The sequence below is a fragment of the Ixodes scapularis genome, unplaced genomic scaffold, assembly GCF_016920785.2.
Source record: "Ixodes scapularis isolate PalLabHiFi unplaced genomic scaffold, ASM1692078v2 PGA_scaffold9__187_contigs__length_104089568, whole genome shotgun sequence".
NCBI lineage: Eukaryota > Metazoa > Arthropoda > Arachnida > Ixodida > Ixodidae > Ixodes > Ixodes scapularis.
In genome coordinates, this window is record NW_024609884.1 from 86,603,348 (window position 1) to 86,629,088 (window position 25,741).

General features: G+C 45.2%; 3 protein-coding genes across 4 annotated transcripts in view; 1 reads left to right on the forward strand and 2 right to left on the reverse strand.

The window, feature by feature from the left end:
* Window positions 1-19,651, reverse strand: part of LOC8023516 (WD repeat-containing protein 91) — a 57,634-nt gene extending 37,983 nt beyond the window's left edge. Inside the window, exons 1-5 of one of the 2 annotated variants that reach the window (XM_040208693.2) lie at window positions 19,132-19,651; window positions 9,301-9,565; window positions 5,994-6,116; window positions 4,082-4,164; window positions 3,941-4,026 (exon numbers count right to left, since the gene is read on the reverse strand). In XM_040208693.2, the coding sequence (XP_040064627.1) occupies window positions 3,941-4,026; window positions 4,082-4,164; window positions 5,994-6,116; window positions 9,301-9,565; window positions 19,132-19,251 (677 nt within the window). In that variant the 5' untranslated portion in view covers window positions 19,252-19,651. Of the gene's footprint in view, window positions 1-3,940; window positions 4,027-4,081; window positions 4,165-5,993; window positions 6,117-9,300; window positions 9,566-11,688; window positions 11,707-19,131 lie in introns of those variants that run through there. The other variant, XM_042287340.1, reaches the window with a different exon arrangement.
* Window positions 16,478-19,012, reverse strand: LOC115319637 (propionyl-CoA carboxylase alpha chain, mitochondrial). The gene has a single exon (XM_029979682.3). It carries the CDS (start codon window positions 18,930-18,932, stop codon window positions 16,662-16,664), a length of 2,271 nt encoding a protein of 756 aa, XP_029835542.2. The 5' UTR covers window positions 18,933-19,012; the 3' UTR covers window positions 16,478-16,661.
* Window positions 19,652-20,045: 394 nt separating the features above from the next.
* On the forward strand, window positions 20,046-23,789 carry LOC120838676 (GDSL esterase/lipase CPRD49-like). Its single transcript, XM_040208692.3, has 2 exons — window positions 20,046-20,717; window positions 23,377-23,789. Exons 1-2 carry the CDS (start codon window positions 20,262-20,264, stop codon window positions 23,581-23,583), a joined length of 663 nt encoding a protein of 220 aa, XP_040064626.1. The 5' UTR covers window positions 20,046-20,261; the 3' UTR covers window positions 23,584-23,789.
* The last annotated feature ends 1,952 nt before the right edge of the window (window positions 23,790-25,741 follow it).

Here is a 25,741-nt window from a genome sequence, read left to right on the forward strand (position 1 = left end):
ATCATGTGACCATAGTGACAACCAATGAACGGAGGAACTCGCAGTGCGGGCCTCGGTAAATAAACCCTTTCGTTAAATTATCCAAGCCCCAAAGAGAATGCTGGGAATGTAGGTTCACGCACTGCACACACTCACTTCCCTGTATAAAAGATTCCAAGTAAATAATCCAAACAATGCCTTGAGGAATGCACGTGGTAAGTGCCACTCGTTTTAGATTTTTGCTTTCAAACAATCACTGCTGCAGACGCCAGCATGTGTACCTACGTTCCCGGCGTTCTCCTTGCTTGGGTAATTTGGCAAAAGGTCTATTGCACTGAGATTTACCGACCCAAAATCATATTCTACATATGACAATTTTCTCAGGTTCACCAAAGTACTGCTACAGTTTTCCTATAGAAAGCTGCCCTTCAGGGACTGTAAAATAAAAAAAAATAACAAATAAAAAAGAGGCATCGAAAGGAAGGGGTAGTGGCAATTCCTTCCTTGTTTTCATTTACAGGCTAATGTCAGAGCAAATGCAAGCGTTTTTTGACCGACCCAGACTCTTCTGTGGGAGGGGGCACTTGATCTGTGCTTTCAACAACCTCCAAATGGGCGCTTCCTAGGCATTTTATGATGCTGACATAGAAAAGAATGAAACTGGCTTTGCTCTAAAAAGGTGTAAGACTAAAGTTCCCAGTCCCAACCAGTTTAACCGATGGTGCCCCTTGGCAACAAAACTTTAGCAGGACCCCTTCGGTACATTGTCGGTCGATACATTTTCCCGGCTCTTATGTTCATGAATGTTAGTCCCGTTGAACTCCTGCCCCAAGAATGTTACTGGTTGTTACGTTTCTCTGTCGTTAAGTATTTTAATACTGTCTGCTGGAAAACCTATCAACAACGTTCTACAGTACAAAGACAAGTACCACCATGCCCCATCTCTATACTATATGCGCCGTTAAACTGATCAACAATGTTAAGTTGCTGTGTGCACACCACAGAGAGGCTTCTCAAACATTTAAGTCCCACATCCCCTAACCACTCTGAAACCTGACCTCAGAAAAAAAAATTCCCCCCTTTCCCACCCCCTCTCGCATCCCTCAAGAATCTTGCGACAAGTGATTTGGTGCAAGACATTGGTAGTAGGAGATCTTATTTGCCAAAGAACTACAATAAAGCTAAATGTTAAAGATATTTGTGTGATGCGAGGAAAATATCCATTTCCACAAAATCTCTACAGGTAATTTTTGCTTTATACTAACATGAATAGTACAATTTATTTGTTCGAAGCTCTCGAACAGCTTGCAGGACTAGCAAAATAGAGCTTTGTTCCACAACTGCCAAATGACTTCAAATGTTACCTTATAGGTAAAAACACTTTTGACTTGAGAAAACTGTATGCTTCAAAAATATGGGAGGAAGTTTTATTGACTAACAACCCAAAAACCATCATAGTAAAGTGAACTACAAAAAGCTTTGAAAGGTCTGACCCAGTATTTAAAGGATCTGACAATGCCAGCACCTTCTGCTTACATTAGGCATTGCTGCAAAACTTAGTATCATAAAGAGTGAGATAAGTGTAGAGAACAACTTTATTATAAACAACTGAGCCCAATCCGTCCGGCTCTCTCCCTCAACTGGGGGTGGCTTGCCTCAGTCGCCGGCGCCACCCAGTGACTGCCCGCAGTGCCAGCGTGACACTCGTGACAGCTCCTATACTAGTTTGCAGCACAGCTCCACCAACGGAATGTGCGGCTGAAATTTTGGTTTCAAGAAAATGGACAGTTTAAGCTGAAAATGTGTACATATAGTCATGGTTAACATTATACAGGCTTGATCATGCTCACAAAAACCAGGGAGCACAGAACCTGTCCCACTGAAGAAACCACACTCTGTGTGGGGTTTGCGACAGTTTTTTCATTCTTTTTACTATTAATTTTCTACAGCGATAGCTGCTAGTGGGACACATAGCGGTTCCGCGCCGTCGACCGCGCTCCATATTGATGCGGGCCATTTTCGGCACTCCCTCAAAACATTTCACGGGCCGCTGATAACAAAATAACAGGCAAACAAGATTACATGCTACTACATAGCCTTGCATGGTCGCAAAATAACATGCATGGTCAGCAAAACAGTCCCCACCACGCAATCTGGCAATGCACTGGGATAGGAGCCCATATATGACCCAGAATTAGCACAAACAAGAATTCTTGGGAGATACGCAGGTAAAACTGCCTTTTAATTTTACGATGCATTCTGTATCAGAAAGTAAGGGGAAAGCAAGTATGGTAATGCCCCGTCAATGCAATTGACAGATACAGGGTTTTATGTTCTAAACTAATAGCCAGAAAGATGGTATTAATAGTGGGTGTTTGTTTCAATAAACCTTCGTTTGACAGTGCACTTCGTCTCGTCTACTTCCGTGTCCCTGTTTATTCGGCGCTTTTCCTTTAGTGTGTGTCACTATTTGTACCGAAGTGACATACAAAAACATGCTACCCTCTTACGCAGACAGCTGAAATGCCCTCTACTTAATACACCCTCATTGATTCCAAAACGCTATAAAATTTCTGTCCGGTGTGCTACTCGGTTTAATGTGAAGCGCCCATGCAGACTCTATGGTGCACGGTTGCACCTTTACCGTTCATTTAGTCCATCTGCTCCGAAATGACACCTTAGCGACTCCAACGTCACACCTCAGCTGTTGCAGTGTTTCACCTTATGGGTTGCATGTTTTTTTTCCCTTTTGAATTTATTTTTATGTATTTTTTTATTTTGTTTTGTTATCTTTTTTTTTATAATATTTTTAATATTTTTTTATTTTATTTTTTCATTTGTTATTTTGTTCATTATTTTCATCTAAAAACCTGCTGTTCTCGCTGGCACACTTGCATTCAAATCAAATCGTGTACCCTTCCAGACAGCTGTGCTAGTAGCCGAGTGGCTGTGGTATCCAACCACACCACACTGACCCAGTCCCGCCGGGGCCCGAACTGTCTCTATATAAACTTTCTATATAATCTTAACGTCTGTTGTGCTCTCAGCGTGTCAATCATCTATGACGCTCGTTATAAGGTTCGTTTATGACGATTTTCTCATAGACAACGACTCATAAAACACATTCTGCGATAAAAGAAATACAAACAATGGAGCGGCAACCAAATGATGCCTAGGGTGCCTCATAGCAGCGAATGCGGGTAGTGTTTAAAGCAAGAGATTGGTTCACCATTTTTTATTCATTACGACAAATTTTATCTCTGCGATTGACCGCCAAAGGCGCGAATTGTGCTCTTGAGTGGCTGGCTGCGAGAATGATGTTGTTCCTTCATAGGAATTCGCGGCACCACGACGACTGATTGTGCAGGGGCAGGAGTTACATATTTTATTGACAAATTCCACTCAGTCATTCGACCGACGCCATCCCAATTTCGTTTAGAAGGGGAGTCATTTTCCAATAATCCACTGGCACTGTGGCATCTGTGCCACCGAGGCAATCATTATGTTGCAATAAAGGACAACCTTCGTCGATTGAAACAGAAAAACACGCAGTGACATCACTTCACAGTCCAGATGATAACGCTCAATTTTGTGCGCTCTCGTTTCCACGCGATCACCAACAGTCCTTTGACCATGTAGAGCAAAGGTTCGAGGGTGCGCCAACTATTAAAATAGCGAGTGCCATGCCACATGCAGCCAAGAGTGAAGGTAATGCCACGGCCAGAAACTCCAATAATAATCTCGCCAGAGAAGTATGTACCACCTAATTCCACCAGAAGGTTCCATAGGCGTAGGATGGCATATGCTCTGCTGTTCATATTCCTTTTGACCACGACTATAAACACTGAAATGCCCCAAGGTAGTGCCTTTTGGCACACCCGTCAAGTTTGGGTTCCTGGCAGTCCACTTGGGAACCCCCGTGCTGTCGAAGTGGCCCCAAATGCGGGAGACGCAAACTCACTGGGCGATGACGTAGAAGTCGTCCATGGGTTCCTCGGGGCCAGCCAGGACGGCGCTCTCGCACACCTGGGGCCGACCAGAAGCCAGCTGCACCAGAGAACACAGGTTCAGCTTCCCTGCAGTGCACCCGACCGTACCCCACCTGCTGCTTCAGCGACTCATTTTCCTCCTGCAGGAACTGCATCCTGTTCATGTCTTCGTCGTAGCTCAGGAGCGTCGGCAGGGCTGAAGGCAAGCACGCAGAGCGAGCACAAGTTAGCAACCAAGCCTCCCAAGTGCACTTACAAGTTAACACACCAACGATAAGCGTAAAGTTCAGTTACAGCCCGGAAAAAAAAAAAAGCCTACCCTAATATCGGAGTATGACAATAACCAAACGTGTCACCGAAAAGCGACTTCAGTGTATTTCCTATCAAGCACGGCGTGTGCATGGTGGAATACGTAGCACGTTTTCAAGACAAACGGAAGTAGAACCGTGGTCTCAAACAAATCGGCAGTCACACATAAGAGTCATCAGGATGAAGGGAAAAGACTGAACGTAGGGGACACAGTCCCCTATGTTTCAAGTTTCCCAAACGATTCGGCAAGGAGATACCGGCATTCACGGAGTGATTAACAACGGGCTAGTGAGGGCAGTCAGCAACCCCGAGATAAGCAGCAACCCTCTAATTACATAGAGGCCTCCCCCCTCCCAAAATGAAGTGCTATCGTAGCTAGGAGGCTGCTCAGGTGCTTTATTATGATTACAAGTGACATTTACATGAAGTCCTTTGTATGGAGAAGTATATCAAACGATTGATAACCGAGAGAAATCTCATTCGGATTGTAACCACAACCAACGTGACTAGAAGTGGTGTCTGCAGTATACTACTTACTCCAGCCATCGATAGGCTCGTGGACAACTTTCTGCGATATTTCTGATGAAAGTGTGCGAGCGCAGCTAATTAATTGCCCTTCAAGATTGCGCCCCTGAGCCTTTGACTGCAGAGCCACAAAAAGTTGCCCAAGAGTATACCAAGCTTCCGAACGACGGGCAGCTCCAGTGTGAGCTTTCTACCTTCAGCAATGTTCAACATGCAGTCTCGGTCCAGACACTGCAAAAGGCAGTGCAACTGAAAACTTCCACCTAGCATTCTCTGGCCCGTCAATGACTCTGCAACACTGCTAGGGCTAGCACAGTCAAGAGGGTGGACTGCCAATCGAGTACCGCAAGAAAAATTAGCATGACGATTGAAGAAAGAGTAATAAGGCAAGCGAGCTGGTTAAAGCTATGCATGCTAAACCTCGAGAGAGAGGATAAAAAAGGAAACCCACATGACCAGCCTCGTTTCTCTCCACTTTGTTGCCCTCAAGACTCAGGTTTTATTGCATCGAACTGCGGGATGACAGTTTGTGTGCCATTCGCGCATTTGCTACGAAAAGACGCAAAGGTGAATGCAATCGAGTTCACAAGGAATGTCCTCTTAGAGGTGACAAAACTAAAGACGTGAGACCACCAAGCCCTATCAATCAAGGAATGCAACAAATCTCTGGAAGTTTCCGCAGTGCCAACAATTTTAGGCGTACACATATACCAGTGTAAGAATTTTTTATATACATGTGGGAAGAAATTGAATACTTGAGAGAGATGGCCACTTATAATTAGAACAATGGACAGAACATACTGATTAAAAAGTAATGATGTCTAAATTCACAAGTCAAATATCTTTATCATACACAGGGTGTTAGGAGGGAAAGTATGCAGGCGAGATGGTTAGGAAACATCTTTGGACGGGTAACTATTGGCGTCCTCCTGTGAATAAACTCAGCTGTGTTTGGGATTCTGTGTCGTGCTGTTGTTTTTTTATATTTTTCCCAATCTCAGTTTTTCTTTCAAACAAGGTGTTGTTGGTTAGGCTTTACAGATGTTTCTATAAAAAAAAAAGCTGTTAAAGCTACACGCATGTAGCCCATGCAGGTGAGTTACACAGTCAGGGGGACATGATATAGGGGCTAATAGTCAGAATAAGTCAAACAATTAAGTAAAATTTTTTAAAGTCTGGAGTGGTGCATACCCATGCTCTGGTACACCACACTGAGGAAGTTCCTCAGAGAGATGATCATCATGTCCTGCCACTGGCGGGTGAAGTACACCTGGAAGTTCGGGTTGTCCTCTGCACCCTTCAGGAATGGAAGTGCTGAAGAGACACCGGTGGTACAAGCACATCTGAATGTGTGTCCACTAAGTGGGATACTAACTGAATTAGTCGATTCCTCACAAACCACACACAACCCCCCCCCCCCCATGCTGCACAGCAAGATTTATATTTTCAGATCATACTTCTTAGGCAAGTGTAACCAATCTAAAACTCCCTTTGCTTTCAAAGGATCTCATCCGATCTTTCAATCTATCTCAAGCTTTTTACAGTCTCTCTACCGAAGCACCATATGATCAAGGACAAAATAAACTAGAACACACAAACACACTTCATCGGCCGTGGCAGCACAACCACAACTGGATAAATTAGTTCAGAAATTAAAACTTAATAACTTAGCTCCAAAGATAGTTCATTACAATTAAAACTACCAGCATCCAAAGAGTAATTTGTATATTACAATTATGCATTATTTCCAAAAGTAATCCAAATACCTCACACTTACATTTTTAGAGCTATCCATAGTCAATTATATATTTCTGTGATAGCATTTTTTTCATGCTGAAATGTATTTGTCATTTTTTTGCCATTGAGGATTTAGTATATCAAGTTTTACATTTTTTCTATGGCCCACATAAAGCGAGTGTTCTTTCCATTGTCAGGATGGAAAGGAAGAATCGAAATAATGCCATGGGGGACCTCTTGGGGAGCGCTGGAATGTTTATTGTGCCACCAGCAGCTGGGGGGGGGAGGGGGGGGCTCTCAGATGTTGTTGGGTACGCCTGGTGCATGGCTGAGACTCCTCGGTTGAAGAGTCGAACTTGTGTGTGGCATAAAACAGAGATAAGCAAACCACCACAAACCAGAGGAGGGTGCTTAATCTGTACATATAAATATTTTCCTTACCAACTGAATATGAGCTGTTTTAAATTTTAGCATGCAGCACCTGACACTATCACAAGATTTTGAGCTCCACATTGGAAAGAAATGCACAGGAGCTCAAGGACGAGGCAATGACACATGTAGGGTCCAAAGATGACAGCCTCAAATCTATCAGGCCAGCAGCACCTGACAGGTTTTCGTATTGTTCCTTTGTAAACAATACCTATTTCATGACTTGTCGTTCTTATGAAGTAGAGCATGCAATCGCCCAAATAGTAAGCATGAAAGACATGGGGTCCAGTGGCGTAGCCAGGACAAAGACTCGCCGACACCAATTTATACTGCACATACACGCGAAATATACTTTTTTGTTTCATTATTATGGAGTCATCTCCATGTCGTCGCTGCCGTTTGTTTAGCCAAACTGAGCCCCTGATGCCGCTGATGCCACCGTCGCGATTATTTATGTATTTTGTGCCACCACCTGCAAGAAGGCTCACATTTTATTACGCCAAACCGTTTCCAATGAACCGCTAACCACCACATGAGATTATGGTTCCATTCCGATTTGGGTTCAATATCAAATGCTTGATTTGGGTAACAATTCTGTTCCAGTTCAGATAAAAATAATAATTTTGCTCCAGTTTCCGGTTTAGGCTTGGTTCGACATTATGGTTAAAATCTTCCTGCTAATCGCGTATGATTATAACAGCCGCTTTGTCACGTTTCGCGGCACCAGGATCGACACCTTGTTTGCCTGCAACTACAGTCAAACCTGTTTATAACGAACAACAAGAAACGCTACGACCAGTTCGATAGAGCAAGTAGTTCGATATAGCAAAGACCATTTACAACGAACTTCCACGATGCGTTCGTTGTAGCAGCGGCACGCGATGGCGCACAGGTCTACCACGTGACCCACGGCGGCTCCCATGGACGCCAACTACAAATTCGTTTGGCGCCCAAAATATAGCTCTGAAAATTTTGTTTCTTCGTTGTAAATTTGTTTTATAACATTCTTTTTCCATCTAGGCTGTTTAAAAAAAAAAATTTTTTTCCTTTGCACGTGTTCTTAAACAAACTTTTTCTTGAGGTCCCTGAAGTTTGTTCAAGTGGTAGCTAAAAGAAAATGTTTTTCGTTCTTGATAAGGTCTAATAAACACAGAACATGCGAGAAGAGGTCTGTCTCTTCCATCAAAATATCAACAGGTAAGAGTCAGTTGTGAGATACAAAAAGAAAAATGTGAAATCTCCATTAATAAAACAATAACAACATTTTCTTAAAGACACCTGTAATCACAACACAGTTACATTCCATTCTTAAAATTACATTATCAATTTTATATCAAATTTAATTAAACTTTATGGAACAATTTTGGAATGAAGAAAATGATGATGTAAAGGAATGGTAAAACCACACTTTATCAGAATGTATGATGATGTTGATTTTCATGGCACAACAGCAATACTGCACCAAATTAAACTGTATTACAACTAGTATTGCATAAAATGTGTATCATATGTGCAGTTTACTAGAACTCGCCCCGGATACTTAGGCATATATGCCTGAAATTCGATGGCTTTTCCGCACACGCTTGGCATAACAGTGGTGCCTTGGACCTCATCATAACCCAGCTAAATCAAGTGGGGCACCCTTCTCCGAATATAATGTCTGCCAAGAATAAAAATGTAGCTTGCAACAATGCTGACAGCAGCTGTGCTTTTGGCACTAAAGTTACCAAGAATGGAGAGGACCCCATCACCTGTGCAAATAGGTGGTGCACTGATTTATGTCACCTTACAAAGAGCATAACCTCCACTCAGAAACAGGTCGCTTCAATCGTCGTCTTTGCTCACTTCATTAGTGTCTCTTTACTTTTAGAAGAATTGTATGCCGAGATGTATGTCTATGGGTATGGCTAAGAAAGTACCTACCGTAAAATACCGGGCAAGCGCCCACTCAAACTTTGGAGATAATCACAAAAAATGGGGGATGGGCGCTTCTTACAAATTTGGGGATGGGTGCTTAATGTGGAATGGGCAGATGCGCGGTATTCTACGGTACATTAGATGCATTTCGACCTCGAGTCAATGCCTACACCATTACATGACAGTGGATAAAAGCTTGGAAGTTTTAATTGCAGAGCTGTTTTGCAGACAGTCGACAAATCTACAAAACACCACTACTCTGCAGGCACAGCATTGAAGAAGGACCCTGTACCAGGTCAGTGGACGGCACACACAAGTTCCATAGGCTCAAAATGTAAGAAAAAAATGCTTCCCTAGAGTTTGCTACCATTTGAAGGTCCCAGCACCCTCGAAGAGAGGTACCCATTTGACTCACCGAACCACTCCTTCCACTCCTGCTGAGAGTGCAATTCGGCAGCCATCTTGTCAAAGAACTCGGTCAGCTTGTCCTGCCGCCCGTTGGAGATGCACGTAACGGCGTACATGCGCAGCAGTGCCATCTCCAGCTTGCGTACCGTTGGCGTAAATGACTGCTCCAAGCGCCGAAAGATGTGGGTGTCCAGGTGGGCCCAGACATCCCTCAGGCCCACAAGATCCATGGACTCGACGCATCCACTCAGGTGCTCCACAACACGGTCGGGCTGCAAAGACACGTACGGGACCTGCCATTAGCCTTCACCACCATGGGACAGTCCAAAGGTTGGAGCAAAAGTGTATGCACGCTGCACTCTAATACAACCAAGTGGGAGCCCCAGAAAACAAAACTAGCCTGCTGGGACTAGAAAAGAGCACTGGACAAGGAGTACAACAGAGGTGTTCGGAACGGCATCGGATGTCTGGCTCGAAGAGCGGACTCTTTTAGGACTCTCAAGGAGTCAAGTCATTTGATGAAACATCAGCTTCGTTTCTAAACCATTTCATAGAATTCCTTTTTATTTATCGAGGAAAGTACTACCAGGCTGAAACAAAAAGTGTTTTGGATGGAGGCACTTTCTTTCACCTTCCTCTCAACTTTTGTGGCACTTCATGACTGCCTGCTGCTGGTAAGAACTAGTTCACCACCACACACCCATATTAACAGTCAACGAGCGCCTTAAGTACCTCCATTGACATCCTCATCAGACTAGAAAACCACGCACTCCAATCAGCATTTCCTCTCATCCAGCAACTTTACTATTCTGTAAAAGGGAATCAAATCTTTTCAATACCAACTTTTTTGAACTGAGATAAGCTCAATACAGTCGAATCTCGTTAATTCAAACTTGAGGGAGGCCGAAAATTTGTTTGAATAAAGCGAAGTTTGAATTACCAGGAGTTTCCTCCCATAGAGACGCATAGGATGGGACCTGCATGTTAGTTTGAATTATCCGTAAGTTTGAATTAAGAGAGTTTGAATTAATGAGAGCCGACTGTATATGTATAAATAACTCAAGCTACAGGAAAGAAACAATAAAAATAATAATCTGTATTTGCAAAGAAATGTTACCGCAGGTGGCTTGTAAGGCTAGAACAGAAAGGAGAGAGCGCATGCGCTTGTGCGTCTGCTAGCCAGCCACTTAGGACAGGAGGAAAAAAAATAAGCCAACAAAAGCAACCGACACAATTACATTAAAAGCAGAGCACTCACTGGGCACGAACACACTTGTGCCCCTCAAGGCGAGAAAGCATGACGTAGGGCAGTTTGTCCCAACGTTAGGGAGGGGACACGGGACAGACAGGGGAAGTCTTCGAGGGTGGCAGGGAGCACAGAGTGATGCACAGTGCGGGCCTGCAGCACTTCAGTTTCACCCAATCTCTTCCTGAGTCAAGTTGGCTGCCTTCCATGGATCCATCCAGCAACCGATACAGTCGTCCAACCCTAGCCACAGTCTGGTGGTGTTCAAGTAACGCTGTAGCTCTAGACCGGTGTTGATGTTTAGTAATATAACTGCGCCATTTAAGTACCTATCGAGTTTTCTGTACCGTCTGTGTTCTACCAGTTAGAGAGGCTCTGTAGCTCAAACGTTGAGGTCTATAGCTGGCTACATTCATCATGACTCTGTCATTGTGCATGGGAACAAAATGAGAAGCTTTTTTAGTTCAGGGGAAGCGTGCATTTCAAAAGAATATGTTATGATCTGGGAACATATTTTCACTATACAGAGCCAGAGTTTATCAGGGCCTGTGGCCGTTCAAGCGTTTTGTTTCTTGAAGAAACTATCGGATTCCTCTTACTTGAAACTTAATAAATTGGATGCATCTCATATCACAAAATATGCTTGAAAAGGGAGGCTCATTCGTGGGAAGTATTGAAGATTGATTTCATAGAAATGTCTGCTTCCTCTGATGTATCAAAGCATCAGCATAGTGCTAGAGTAGAAATGTCAGTTTTGTTGCCCTGAACATGCATATCTTCAAAACTCCCGATTGTCTGACTGTTGAGTATATAACTTCATAAAATACAGGGCCTTCATTCTTTTAAACTTTAAGGATCCAGTTAAAGGGAACTGAAGCAGTTTTGTATTGGAGAAAATAACACTTAAATCGTCCTTATTTGGCCTACTGAAGCAGTTCTGTATTTGGGAAAAAACACTTAAATCGTCTTTGTTTGGCTTCCAGGATTACGAATATCAAAATTGTATCTCAGATTGATGTGCCAAGTAGACACAGCAGCGCTTTCAAAATAGCACTGAAGCCCCTCCTTCCTGTCGCATCCGGTGCGAGGAGGGAATCGTGACATATTATAACGAGATCTCAACTTTTCCGCCCTTTCCGCAAGCCTTACCTGAGCAGTCCAAAGCACTGCAGCTGAAACCCCTCGGGCATGACGTCGCACCCAGCAGTTGGTTTTTCGTTTTTTCTCGCGTCTATTGATACGCTTAGGTCAAACAGTTGGGATATTCAAATTCACAGGACACAAATACGGTAGAATTCACCTCCAAGTCATTTTTCTCAAGAACCTCTTCAGCTTCCTTTTAAAGGTTCGATTAAGTCTGTTTCAATTGATAGAAAGATGGAAAGCATACATTAGCAAGTGAATTGTACAAAGGAACACCAAAACAAGTTTGTAAATAAACCTACACTGCATCTCCACATGTTTCAGGGGCTGGAGATACCTTTCAAATGTTGACTTCCTGCCAGCCTTGGGCGTTAATTAGTCACTATACTCTGTCCACTCCCAAGCCAAGACACCAGTGGAAGCTACAAGTGCATTGGACCAGTCATACGTCGATCCTTCGTCACGTGATCGTGCTCTCGCCCACATCCTCGCGCGGAGAGCTGGGTCAGGTGATGAAAGGGAGGCGGTCGATTGGGTCTGGGGAGAACGTAGCTCCCACCGCAGTCTCAGCTTAGGAGTGATTGGAGTATATTAACACCGGTAGCTAGTTCTTTTTTAGTGAAAGTAACTTGTAACTGCAACAGCGACACTGCAACAGTGACACTGCAACAGTGACACAAGTGCCCTGGGCGAACCGGAGTTTGCCCAGGGCACTTGGTGGTGTAGGGTTGGCCCTGCCGGGGGACGAATTCTTTGTTTAAACATTACTCTTCCAAGTATTGATTCAATAGCTGAGGGAGGAACTTAAGCTGAATTCAACTACAGAAGTGAATGTTGCAAAATTGACTCTAAAAAAGCAAACACCTTAAAGAAACAATGAACTCCCAAAAAGGTATTTCTTGTAGGTGCCCGAATAGCACATCATAAATCCCACAAAAAATGCAAAAAAATAAACATATTGGTTTTGGTGTCAAACTAATTATTACCGAAAAATGTATATGTTTTGGAAGCATTTTTGAAATGAAAGAGAGTGAAAAGAAGCAAGCTATGCAGATGTTTTTTGTTTTTTTTTTAGAGTTATTGACCATAAAGTGACAGAGGCAAAAAACTTTTGTTTTTCCCACCGGCCGGGGATTGCATGTTTGATCGCTTACCATTTTCTTTTTCTTTTTTTTTTTAATAAAGCATTAGGACTCTGTTGGACACACTCAAAATAGATTTCATTAGGTTTAAGGCATTAAAAAAAAACTAAATTTGGAATAATAATAACAAAAATATGTTGAACTGTTTTTATTATGATTTTCAGTAAGTATGGCAAGTTTTTATCGGTGACCGTTAAACCCGAAAGCTCGAATCTAGCTTTTTTCAGCTAATAAAAATTCAATATTATATGTACAAAATAAAATCCGTTACAGAATTTTAATAAAGGAACATTTCGAAAATCTAGCAAATTCGGAATCTATTTTCTCAAAAACCTTACTTTTTATTAGTAGCAAGGTATAATAGTGTATTATTAGAAAATATATTAATATATAGTATTTTGTCTACATGACCGCAAGTAAAGCTTCAACCTTGCCAGATGTGCATTGTAAACGACAAGTTTTGTTGCGGAGTAAAATACTTTTTACTCCGCATTGCACATGATTTCACTTATTTTTAAGGTTACATGTTAATCAAAGTATAAATATTAGGTAATTGACTCTACCATGCCACAATGTTGGCCAGAATAGCACCTATGCGAGGGCGCAGTCAAAATTAACAACTGAAAAGAGACAAGCTTTAAGAGCGGTCATACGAACAAAATACTATATTTTCTTTTTATATTTGCTGATAAACCACAACCATACCCTCCTAACTATAAAACATGAAGCAAATAAAAAATGGGGTTTTTGAAAAAATCGGTTTAGAACTGACCCCCTAAGTGATGACGTCACAACATGGTGCTCGCATGGAGTCAGCAGTGCTCGCTTATATCCCACCATAGCTAACTAGCCGCATTTACGCCGAGGCCATCATTGATCCAAACACTACTATTACTAGGAGTGGGCTATCTTTCGGTGTTTATAAAAATATAGCAAATCAAGCCGAAAATAGGGGTGGCTATCTTTCGGGGGTGGCGCATCTCTTGGGATTTTACGGTACACTAGTTGAGCGCCAACTTTTTTTGTTAAAAGTGAACAAAACATTACATACTTTGTAGGGTACAAAAAGTTTCAGCCTAAAATCTTAATTCTAAGACGTGTCAAAAAATCGCCGAAAAATGCCTAAATATAAAAGAGTAGCGCAAGAGGCCAAGTTTGTCATTTCATTTCACTTGAAATATAAACTTAAATAAACAAAATTCAACAGCTTCAGGTAGACCAGTTGGTGTGCTTTATACACAAAAATATTTACGCTGTAGAAAATTAATTGTTTTTATTTCTGTGGCCCTCAAAGTTGCGTCTATGTGCAATTGGGAAAATCGTAGTTCTACCTCCTCTGATGCTATTTTTTATTTTTTTTCAGTAGTAAGGTCTATATGTTCTATCGACATGTTTTGCTACTTTCTATAAAAATATGATTGAAAACAAAGAATAGGCAAGACACCCCATGACCGTCCTTTGAACACACCCAGATACGTATACATTTGCTACAATATTTTTAGTTGACACACATTTTGAGTTGTGAGCGATTTGGAAACTAAGTTGTACTTGGAGGAGTCAACCTCGAAACAGGAGCTCGTTTTGGAATCACTCCAACTCAAAATGTCTCATGGCCTTTTTTCAGGAGGCGGAGGGAATTCATTTGATGACACACGTGTCCTATCCAGGCACTTTAAAAAAATTATTGAGGGCGAGTGTCTCCGTCCAAACAAGAATTTTTATGCTTCTCGACAAGCAGAATGGCACTAGGTGCCTAGGGCATTTTGCATCCCCAGGCACAAAGTGCACTAGGGATCCAAATTTCCCTAGGTTTGAATTTTGCATTCCTAGGCACTTTGTACTTAGGGTACTGCGTGCCTAGAGCAAGGTAGCAAAGTCTACCTTGCTCCCACTCAAGTTTTGTAAGCCAGAGCAAAAGGGTCAGGCCAGCAGGCCACTGGGGAGGGGTGAACCTGAAAAACCCAGAGACGTCTTCCAGGGCCTGTTTGCTCGAAGCCAGTTGCCTTTAACCCCGGCAAAAAGTTACCTGCATTTCCATACTAGGTACGTACAAGTATGTACCTGGATGCGCGATAGCTTGTATTTTATTACAGGGTTGTAGCTCGTGCTACCTACTGGTTGTAGCTAGAGTCACTGAATAAAGCTATGCTTTCAGAGTACCGAAACTCCCAAACTGCGCGTCTGAAGCGTGTCAGGCGCCGCCTTCTTGGGTTCACGCGCAGATGGAGGAATGTCTGTAGCTGAGCCAAGCCGAGCTGTAGCCGTCGCTGGGCCAGCTGCCATAGCCGAGGCTGTGGCAGCGAATCAAGGTCGTGTTGTTCGTATCTCGACATAAGAAGGAAAAAGTGCGTGCTGAGCAACACACTTTAGCGTGCGCGCGCTGTAAAAAGTAAACAGCAGAAGGCAGCGGATTGCTGGACCCAAGATGGTGGTGTTGAAAAAACGGGATGATGATGATAGCGACACACGTGACTGCCGCTGTCCAATGATGCCGCAGCGAACCAGAATATTGTTGAATAGAGCGACTGCATTGTCGGCAAAGTGCCAAAGAAAAGGAATGCGGTACTCTGAAAGCGTAGCTCTATTTAGTGACTCTAGTTGTAGCGAATATAGGAGGCTTTCGTGGAAAACTTTCTGAAAAAGGAGGACCAGAGTATACATGCTGCCGGGTTCTCGCGACTTAGCACGCATACATTTGAGCTCAAGGAACACTTTTTGTCGCTCGTGGTACAAATAATGAGTAAGGTAAAACCAAATCAACCCATGTAAGGCAAATTAGTCAATGTTTGGCTGCTGGAAGTCGACAAGCCCCCTTGAAATTTTCTTCCCAGTGTGAAAGAGGACAATGGAGTTCAGTGCTAGAAACAATGAGGAAGAAGTGAGCAGTGAAAGGCAGATGGCACACCAGCAGCATGGTTGGCCAGCATGCAAGCACTGAACATGAAGCAGTCTTCATAAATTGAAATTCGCATACTTCAGCTCCAGCAGAAACTGGTATGCGGTCTGCTTCTGTGCAACATGAATGCCCTGCAGATCGAATTGACAATTTACAAGGATTCTAAAGACGTTGCCATGTCGACAATTACCGCGTCCCTTTAGGCTTAGGAATAGCCAGAATCGAAAGACAATCTAAAAAAAATGGAGCAAGATCATTGCTCATACTTTGCGATTTAAGTGAGGTAAGGCAAAGCGAAAACCCCCTCCACCATTCATTGCTGACAAACATGCCCGATAGAGCAGCAATTATGACACATTAGTTCCAAAGCAAGTGACGCTCGCTGGGAGGGGCACTGCCATGTTTTCTCACCGTCCCTACTCTGCCCGTCACGTGACCTAAAATTCCACTTCGTAGAGAAATGTGGTTAATTTTCTGATGCGGTTAAAGTTAACCAGCTTCTAGCAAATGAGCCCAAGAAAAATGGGCACTCGACTCATTGTCGAAGTTATGCTTGAATCCAGGACAATGGTGACTGAGAATTAATTGAAACAGGCCCTTAGATGCCCTAGATTAATTAAATGGTAAATGAAGCAACCACACTTGTGGAACTGCACGAACAGCAGGAGGGAATAAATCTGTGGTGTGTGCGACGTTTTAGTCGCCAATGGTTGCTGTGCAGAGTGTCCTCTTAGCAACGGAAACTTGGGTCAAGACAGCCACTTAACAGTATTGTTTAATGTATAACATAGCAGTATAATCAATATAATGCAAAACCAAGTAGCGCATTCCCAGGATTTGCCAAACCATCCCAGGCCGGGAATAGAAGCAACTGGCAAGAATGAGAACCGCTGCTCCGGCGCATTTATTCCAACACAGTGGATACCTCGGAATGCTCAGCATCACTCTAGCTCCACCAGCAGTTGACCTTCGTCCACGGTCTGACCAGCTTTGACAAAGACGCCCTTAATCTTGCCCATGGCCGCCGCCACCAGACTGTTCTGCATCTTCATGGCCTCAATGACACACACCTCCTGGTTCTCCCCAACCATGTCGCCCACCTTGACGGACACCAGCTTCACCAGTCCCGGCATGGGAGCCTCCACCACCTTGCTTGTGTCCAGCTTGGGCTTCTCGGGCATCTGGTCGAGGAACTGGGCCGCTTCCCTGGTGAGCACCGTCACATCTAGCGCTATGCCCTGAAACACCAGCTTCATGGTGCCCGTAAAGTCCCGCTGCAGCAGCTGAAGCGTGTACTCGGTGCCAGAGACATCGGCAGCCACCGTCGGCTTGGAAACGTCTGCTGGAATGGTCACGTCCAGTTGGTGCCCCCCAACCGTCACGGAGTAGCAGCCACTCTTGTTGACCACGACTGTCACAGCCACCTTTCGGTCGCCAAAGAGCACCTCGACGTCCCAGAACGAGAAGGTTTCGCTGGCGGTCACTTTCTCGCCTTGCAGGAAGTCGCGTGCGTGCAGCTCGTCCTGCACGTAGATGGAAGCTGCAAGCCCCACCAGGTGGCTCTCCTCCACCTCGGAGTACCGCTTCCCTTGGAAGCCGTCCGGAAAGATCAGTGGTAGGTAGCCCGTGTGAATGTCGCCCTTCACAAAGTGGGGCTCTGTCATGATGGTGCGCAGAAGGCTGACGTTGTGCGTGACCCCGCGGATGACATAGGCATCCAGTGCTCGGAGCATGGTCTGGCGTGCCGCCTCCCTGTCGTCCCCGTAAGTCACCAGCTTGCAGATCATGGGGTCGTAGTAAATGCTGATTTCGCTACCCTCGATGATGCCGCTGTCGCAACGCACCTTGGGAATGTGGTTAGGCTCAATGTATCGATGGAGCCGGCCAATGGACGGGAGCCCAAAGTGCTTGTAGGGGTCCTCTGCATAGACCCGCGCCTCGAAGGACCAGCCACGCAGCGGGATGTCCTTCTGCGAGATCTTGAGTGGGTGGCCCTTGGCAACCCGGATCATCTGGTGAACTAGGTCAACCCCGGTGATGCATTCCGTAATGGGGTGCTCCACCTGGAGCCTCGTGTTCATCTCCAGAAAGTAGAAGTTCCGCTTGGAGTCCACCAGGAACTCGACGGTGCCTGCCGAGTCGTAGTTGACCGCCTGAGCCAAAGCCACGGCCTGCTCTCCCATGGCCCTACGCGTGTCTGGATCGAGGAACACACTTGGTGCCTCCTCTATCACCTTCTGGTTCCGCCTTTGGATCGAGCACTCCCGCTCATTGAGGTACACTGCGTTCCCATGCTTGTCACACATCAGCTGTATCTCGATGTGGCGGGGTTTGTCTATGAACTTCTCCACAAGCAGGCGGTCGTCACCGAAACTCGACCTGGCTTCTTCCGTGGAGAACCTAAAGCCATCGATGGCCTCCTTGTCATTCCAAGCTATGCGCATGCCCTTGCCGCCCCCTCCGGCCGATGCCTTGATCATCACCGGGTAGCCGATCTCCTGGGCAATCTTGACGCACTCCTCCGGGGTCTTGACCACTCCGTCGAAGCCCGGAATGCAGTTCACTTTGGCGGCGTTGGCCAGCTTCTTGCTCTCGATTTTGTCGCCCATCGCGTGAATGGCCTTAGAGTTGGGTCCAATGAAGGTGACGCCCACATCGGTCAGCTGGGCGGCGAAGTCCATGTTCTCGGACAGAAAGCCGTAGCCCGGGTGTACCGCCTCGGCGCCAGAGCGCCGGACGGCGTCTAGGATGGCGTCGACGCGCAGGTAGCTCTCGTTGGTCGGCGCTGGTCCGATGCAGAATGCTTCGTCGGCCATCCGTACGTGCAAACTCCGCGAGTCGGCGTCGCTGTGCACTGCCACGGTTCGAATGCCCATACTGCGACATGTGCGCATGACGCGGCAGGCGATTTCTCCGCGGTTAGCGACGAGGACTTTGCTGAATTTGGCCTCGCTCGGATCGATGGGGTCTGTCGTGTAAATTGAGGCCCACGACGACTCGCGACGCACGCGCGGGGCCCAGGACAACGGCCCCCGCCTCCGGACCAGCCCGGAGACGGACACAGCAAACACACGCGAAGCCATCTTGCTGCCAGTTCGCCGAAACATGTTCGTGGCCACGACCAACAAAGTCGGTCGTGTTCGTAGCCACCACAACAAGGGGCCGCGCATGCGCCCCATGGCGGAGATGGTGGTAAGAAAATGAGCGAGCATGCAGACGCCCCAGGCACAGGTAGCCCCAAAAGCCGACTAATTTTTTTGTTTTGTTTTTTTCGGATCTGTGGATACTGTGGACTGTGTCGCAAAGAGCAGCGCATTCGGCTCGAGCTTTCGCGACGCTGTCCAGCAACGGAGCAACGTAACGCGTTCGACCGTGCACCGGTCAGCTACGGACGGTCGCAGGGTTACTTACACGGAACGCCTTGTCTTTGTCCGCCTTAACCTCGGAGTCGAATGCCTTCAGGGAGCCGAAGAAGCCACGGTACCTTAAATAATCACGCACGAGATCGTCTGCAAACTGCGACGCCGCCATCTCCGCGTCCTGCCACGGTTAGCGGCTTTCCACCGCAGCTGCCGGAGCCGCACTTGGCATGGAGCACCAAAATAGTAGCCGCATCAAAACACGACACTGGGATCGAGGACACGTGGAGACGCGGACAGGGGCGCAACAAATTAGAATCTACGCTTTTATCGCTTGAATGTTTAGGGGGATAATCGATCGCGCATTACATTCCAACAACACTTGGTACTGACTGCACTGGCGTACTGATACTAGCCCATTGCTATCAATTTCAGCTGTTTCAGCCCCAGTGCTATGTGCTATGTCGAAGCGGCCAGTGTCCCGCTGTAGAACATGATCCCGGTTATAATATACAGGCTGAGCATGGGCATATTTTCAAATATATTTACTTTTTCGTTTTTCTGAACCCAAGAGAACACTATTAATATTTTTATTTTATTAATGTCCAACAGATGGCGCTTCAAATTCACTATTTCATCACCAGGTGGCGAAGCTGAGGATGAATGGATAGATAAATCCGGCTGAGCCCTTTGGATCGGTCGGTAGCTTACGCCGTCTAGTCATTTTGTTTTACCATCTAAGCTTAGAATATTTAAAGGAAGTGCTTCCTCCGACGGCTCCGACGGGCGTCGGAGGAGTGGGACCTGTGTGCAAATCGTTCCTCCGACGCCGGAAGTGACGTAGTCGCGTCGGAGGAAAGACGGCTGTGTGGAAATCGTTCCTTCGACGCCGGAAGTAACGTATCATCCCCGGCCCCGGATGTTGCCTTTGTTATGACATGTGGCCGACCATCGTCTGCCGCTGTAGCGGCTGTAGTCTTCTGTGGTCGGGTCTTGGCCGCGCTGCTGTCGGCTCCGCTCACGCAAGCTATTTTGACTGATTTTTCGCACTCTTTGAAGCGTTTTGTTTAGCATTGTCTTGTTCTTTTTAGCAATACATTTTTCCGTATCTAGTGCTACTCTTTGTATTTTAGCTTTGATCGCACCCCCAGCGTGCCTCGAGTTTTGGTAGCCGGCGATTCGATGGTGAAGTACTTGCCATTGAATAGTCGGTTGGCTGTTGAGGTTGCGCCGTTTAGTGGTATTAGAATCGAGCACTTGTTTTCCCAGGTGTCTGAGAAGCTACCCGATTTTGATGTTGTCATCCTACACGTTGGCACTAATAATTCCCATATTAGTGCCAGCGTGTACATCGACAAATATCGTCGTCTAGCTGCCCAGATCTGTGAACGCAATCCAATGATGCAGATCGCCTTTTCTGCCGTTCTTCCGAGACGGGAGAATAGGTTCTGCTCATTGGAATGGCAGCGTAGTCACGCTGCAGAGATCGAGGCTTCGAATGACCGTTACCGAGAGGTGAACTCGCTGCTGCGAGAGTTGTGTCGCAGGGAAGGGTTCACGTTCCTTGACGGGCTAGCTGACGAGTGGCACCAGTGGATCCACCGCGACGGCGTCCACCCAAACCGGATCGGCAACAAGGTATGCACACGTGCGTTAAGTCGCTGCACTAAAGAGCGCGAATATAGGGCGGCTACGATTGCAAGGCTCACCGTAAAAAGGGGAACTGAAAATTGACCTGCGCACGTGGCGAGCTAAATTACTGGTTGGATTCAACTGGTTGACAGAACGGTGCCAACTCCAGCAACGAAACACGGCACAACTTGGAAGGTTGAACAGTCTTTATTGTCAAAAACCGAGAATGAAAATAAATAGGTTCGGTGACGTTCACGTTTTCGGATTGAAGGAAGCACAGCGTAGCTCTAAGGACCGCTTCAGTTGCCTCGTTAGCTAATTGCGACGATTGAATCGCCCTTTCAGAGCTAGTATTCGTGCGAGGTGAAAGATTAGCCGCTGGCGTCTGTCAGCATCCGTGACGACGTCCCTAGCTTCTCTCCATCGCGTGAAGAAAGGTGCTCACCCGTGTTTCCGCGTTGCGCAGGTGAAGTCCTGATAGGATGCGGTTGCGCTCCCACCTTACAATCAAACAATTCCAATTGCTTGTGTCACAACAGCTGCCAGTTCGGGTAGACTTTCCGCCATTTTTACCATTGTGCTCTCCGCGGCTGTTTTCTCTTCCGTCTGGTTTCTCCCTGGGTGCCCTCCGGTCGTTGAACTGCATCTTTCTGCCCTCGAAGTTCACCGTTGGGTCGCAAGAAGCGCAGATATGGTTTTGACATTTTCATAGCGACACGTTTATCAATACACCAACTTTGGCGATGGTTTCCCTTCTCTACCGACCACTGGATGGACGGATGGATGAATCCGGCTGAGCCCTTTGGATCGGGCGGTAGCTTACGCCACCTAGCCATTCTGTTTTACCATTTAAGCTTAGAATGTTTAAAGGTGAAAGCTATATTCACTCCGCACTGCAAAGAAAGTGAGGCTATAAAACACCCTTGCCATCAGTTAATAAGAAAATACCTAGTTTTCTCTCGCCTTCTGCCACCATTCACTTAATATTTGCTTGGTAATCTCTACTGTCTTGAAATCCACTGTTCCTTCGCTGTTTCTAAAACCCAATGACTTTATTAAATCTATGTTCTCTTCGTATCAAGTATCAAGTGCTCAGCCGTCTCGTCCTCCTCTCCACAAGCAGTGCACACTGTATCCATTTCCTGGTACTTCGCTCTGTGTGTTCTGGTTTGCAGTACACCCGTCCTCGCCTCAAACAACAATGAGCTTCCCCTAGAATGGTCATAAATGCTTTCTTTGGCAATAACTGTTTTGTTTAATTTATAGTTTTCCAGAGCCGTCCTTGTCTGCATTCTCTCTAGCCACCAATCTCTTTCTGTGGCCTTAACTGACACCTGCTCTTCCTAAGTCCACTATAGCCTTAAAAACTGTCCTCCTAACTCCCTAGTGCACTGTCTCCAGTTTGCATCTATACTCCTCATGTATAAATAGCTGAAAACCTTTTGTGCCCATTGCCACCCATCCATTTGCCTCAACCAATCCTCAAATTCTATCTTGCTCACCGCTTCCCTGCTCTCAAATGACGCCCATCCCATGTCTCCTTGTACTAGCTCCCTGGTTTGGTGTTTTGCAATGTGTCCCCAAAGCCAGCCTACCTACTCTGCACTGTTTTATTTCTAGTCTCGCATGCACTTCGGATTTCACGCATAGCACTGCATTTCCAAAAGTCAAGCCAGGCACCATGACCCCTTTCTAAATCTCTCTCGCCACCTCATACCTGTTGTAATTTCAAAGTGCTCTATTTTTCATTACAGCTGCATTTCTGTTGCCCTTACCTATTATATACTTTTCATGCTCACTGAGATATTCTGCACCATCACATATCCATACTTCTAGGTACTTGTATTTACTAGCTTTCTCAACTGTAATATTCTGTACCTTCAGCCTCTCAACTTCATCATCGTTAAAAATCATGATTGGTGATTTTTCACTGCGTCACATGTGCCATCTGTCGACAACGCGCAAAACTAATCCGCATGCGTGTCACAACGGCCTGCTGGGTCTGATTTTTAAAAAAAAGGGAGTAGGTCTTTGCTTCAATGTTTAATACATTTTATACATGTACATAAATGTTGATTTAAGTAAATATTTTTTATGCCACTAATTATATTGCAATTTATAAAATGATATGTACATTAAAATTTGACATATTTTTTTAAATACATAAATGTATACCTAGTAATTCAAGGTTTATCCATTTCTGTAAATCTATATATTTAAGTTTTTTTTTCCTTCACTAGCAAAGATCAATACACCCCCATCTTGTCGAAATGGACACGGCATGTGAACCCTAACAGGGAATGGGAAAGCAATTGAAACTTCCCCTGGGAATCCCTCCAACCAGTTAACTCCTTAACTGGTCCCAGTTACCCCTACCCGTTCCCCATCTGGGCATAGTCAAGCCAGTTGACCCCTCAGCTAGTCCCAGTTGCACTCCTATTGATAACAGCCAATTCCAACTTGGGACCAGTTAGTTCCAGTTGTAACCAGTTGAGATGCCAACTGGTCCCAGTTAGACATTTTGGCATAGGTGCCTTGTATGTAAAGCTAAAGGCGCAGCACCTTTTCTGTGGAATCTTCAAGGCAACATCTTTAACAATTTGAACGAGTGAGGTGACTGCAGCTGACAATCAGCTTTGGTGCTAATGTCAAGTACCGTGTGCAGGTCCTCGCTGGGTTCATGGGCCAGCAAGTATGGAGCATCCTGGAGAAGATGGCCAGGGCCAAGATCCAGCAGGACCACAAGGAGGCAATGCCAGGGACCCGCTCGTGGGATGGCTGGACCATCAAGGGTGCCCTATTGACCGCGCCATGTTGTCTCTTCAGAATTCTCCGACTTTTCCAGCAAAGTTTTGTTAATCTGACGACATAGTCTTTCTAAGAGGCTGGGGAAATTATAGCAAAAAGTTTGTGGGCCTCACATCTGGTAACAAGAAGACTCCAAAAACAAGGCCCCTTGAAAACTGAGCAAGTTGCTACTTGTGTAAATTGGCTCTGAAGAAACCAACAACTAGGCGCTGCACAGTCCGATGATTCTTTCCGAGTCTGAAGTGCTTCGAGGGAATCGGAATTTTGTGTTATAATAAACTGTTCTGCATTGCAAATCGAGTTTGATGTTGTTTACTTACATTTGGGGGGTGCCAATTTGTCTTATACCTTAGTAGTTACATCAACACACTGCATTTGATATCAATCCTGCCCCAACAATAGCTAGTGCACATGGGCCCCTTTTTTCCTTTCTGATCACTCCACAAATAATGCCCGGTGCTTCTCTGCGTGCACCAGAGCAACGTACGAAAGCTAACTGCGAGAGCACTGGCTTTTCTCCGCAGCGTGGAGAAGGTTACCAAAAAAGAGCTGGTGCTTTTCACATGCACTGGTGCGATGTGGGAAAACTTACAGCGAGAGCACGAGTGCTTCTCCGCGTGTACTGGTGCAACAAGGAAAAGCTTAACACGAGAGCATTGTCGCAAAGTATTAAGCTTGATACTAGCATTGTATTGAGAACACCACAGTTTGCAGAGACGTGGTTCATTACTCCGACAAGCTGGAAGTGCGCTGTGGAGGCATTTGTTTACAGCATTTTCAAAAAAATTTGTTTTACTGTCGAAGGATGTATGGCCATATCAGTAGATTATACAAAAACTTTCCAACACAAAGAATGGAAAGAAACTACAGTGGACTGCTTCCTTCAACCAGCAATGACAGTGATGAATTTTGTTGCTGGTTGAAATAAGTAGTAGTCGTCTGGAGTTAGTATTCTATTCCTTTTATGTCCAAAAGTTTGAAACCAACACTTTATTCTTATTTTCCTGCTAATCCTTAAATGAATGCTTTTCAGAGGCTGCTGGCCCAGATAGCTAACAATTTCTTTGTTTGCATTGTTCGGCCAAGCATCACAGCTACCAGATAACTGGGTTCTAGTTGCCTGGTAGAAAAGCTGTTTTTCTACCAGGCAACTGCACGTGCCGTCTCGATTTTCTTTCTTGAATGGCATGGGATTGGGCCTGGGTGCCATACTGCAGGAAACAAATGATCCGGAGCCCAGGTTCCACTTCCACAAGATGCAAGGAAATTCCTTTTATTGGGAGTGACAATAATAAGACATTAATATTTGGCTCCCAAACTCATTGCCTTGGTCGACACGGGAGCCACAAATTCCTGCACATCACATGCAGAGTAATTACTACGGGCAACGAACACCTATTGCACATGGGTAATAGCAAATAGTTACAGCCTATGCGATGTGGAATGATGTTACTGCTTCTTGCAGGCATGTCCACCCTATTTAAAGAAGGAGTCTGTGAAGATGTCCACCGATGCCTTTCTAAAGAACTACAGGCAAACTAGAGCAGAACTGTTTCATGTTCCTTCATGTGTAACCAGACATTTCGTATGCTTTTATGTGTGCTCACTGTGAATACCTCACGTCTCTCGGATTCAGTCATATGATGCCATCGCTCCACCTCGCCTTTATATATCTGCACCTGTTGCAATGTACCGTCGCCATTTGGATAATCTTGCATTTATTTGTTTGTTAACTTTATAAGTGTGTTTAGGATTTTTTTTGTTTGCTGGTTTTATTGTTTGTTTTGGTGCACCACGGGGCATCCAAGATAAAGACTGATGACACCAAAATAAAGATGATTATTATTATAAACCTGTTGCTGACCCTCCTAATTCGAGGGCCACAAATGACAGCCCTTTTTTGCCAGCACTATCTACTATCGCTGTAGCGCTGCCAAATCATTATTTGCAAAGAAAAGTGGTGTAAGATAATTCCTTGTGTCTCTGCGGTACAAGGCAGCGTTTGCCTTTGCCTGATTGACACCTACACAGAGTCGCAAATACTTTTCCAGAAGCTCTTGTCTCCACTATAATCAACTATATAAAGAACATGACATTGGCACTCTTTCTGAGCATTTGTGCTACCCACTTATCTACACACTTGAAGCATAAAAGCAGCAATATTACAATATTAGTAAGTTAGCTATAAAAAAATTAAACAGTTTGGTTCCTGCATGGGACAT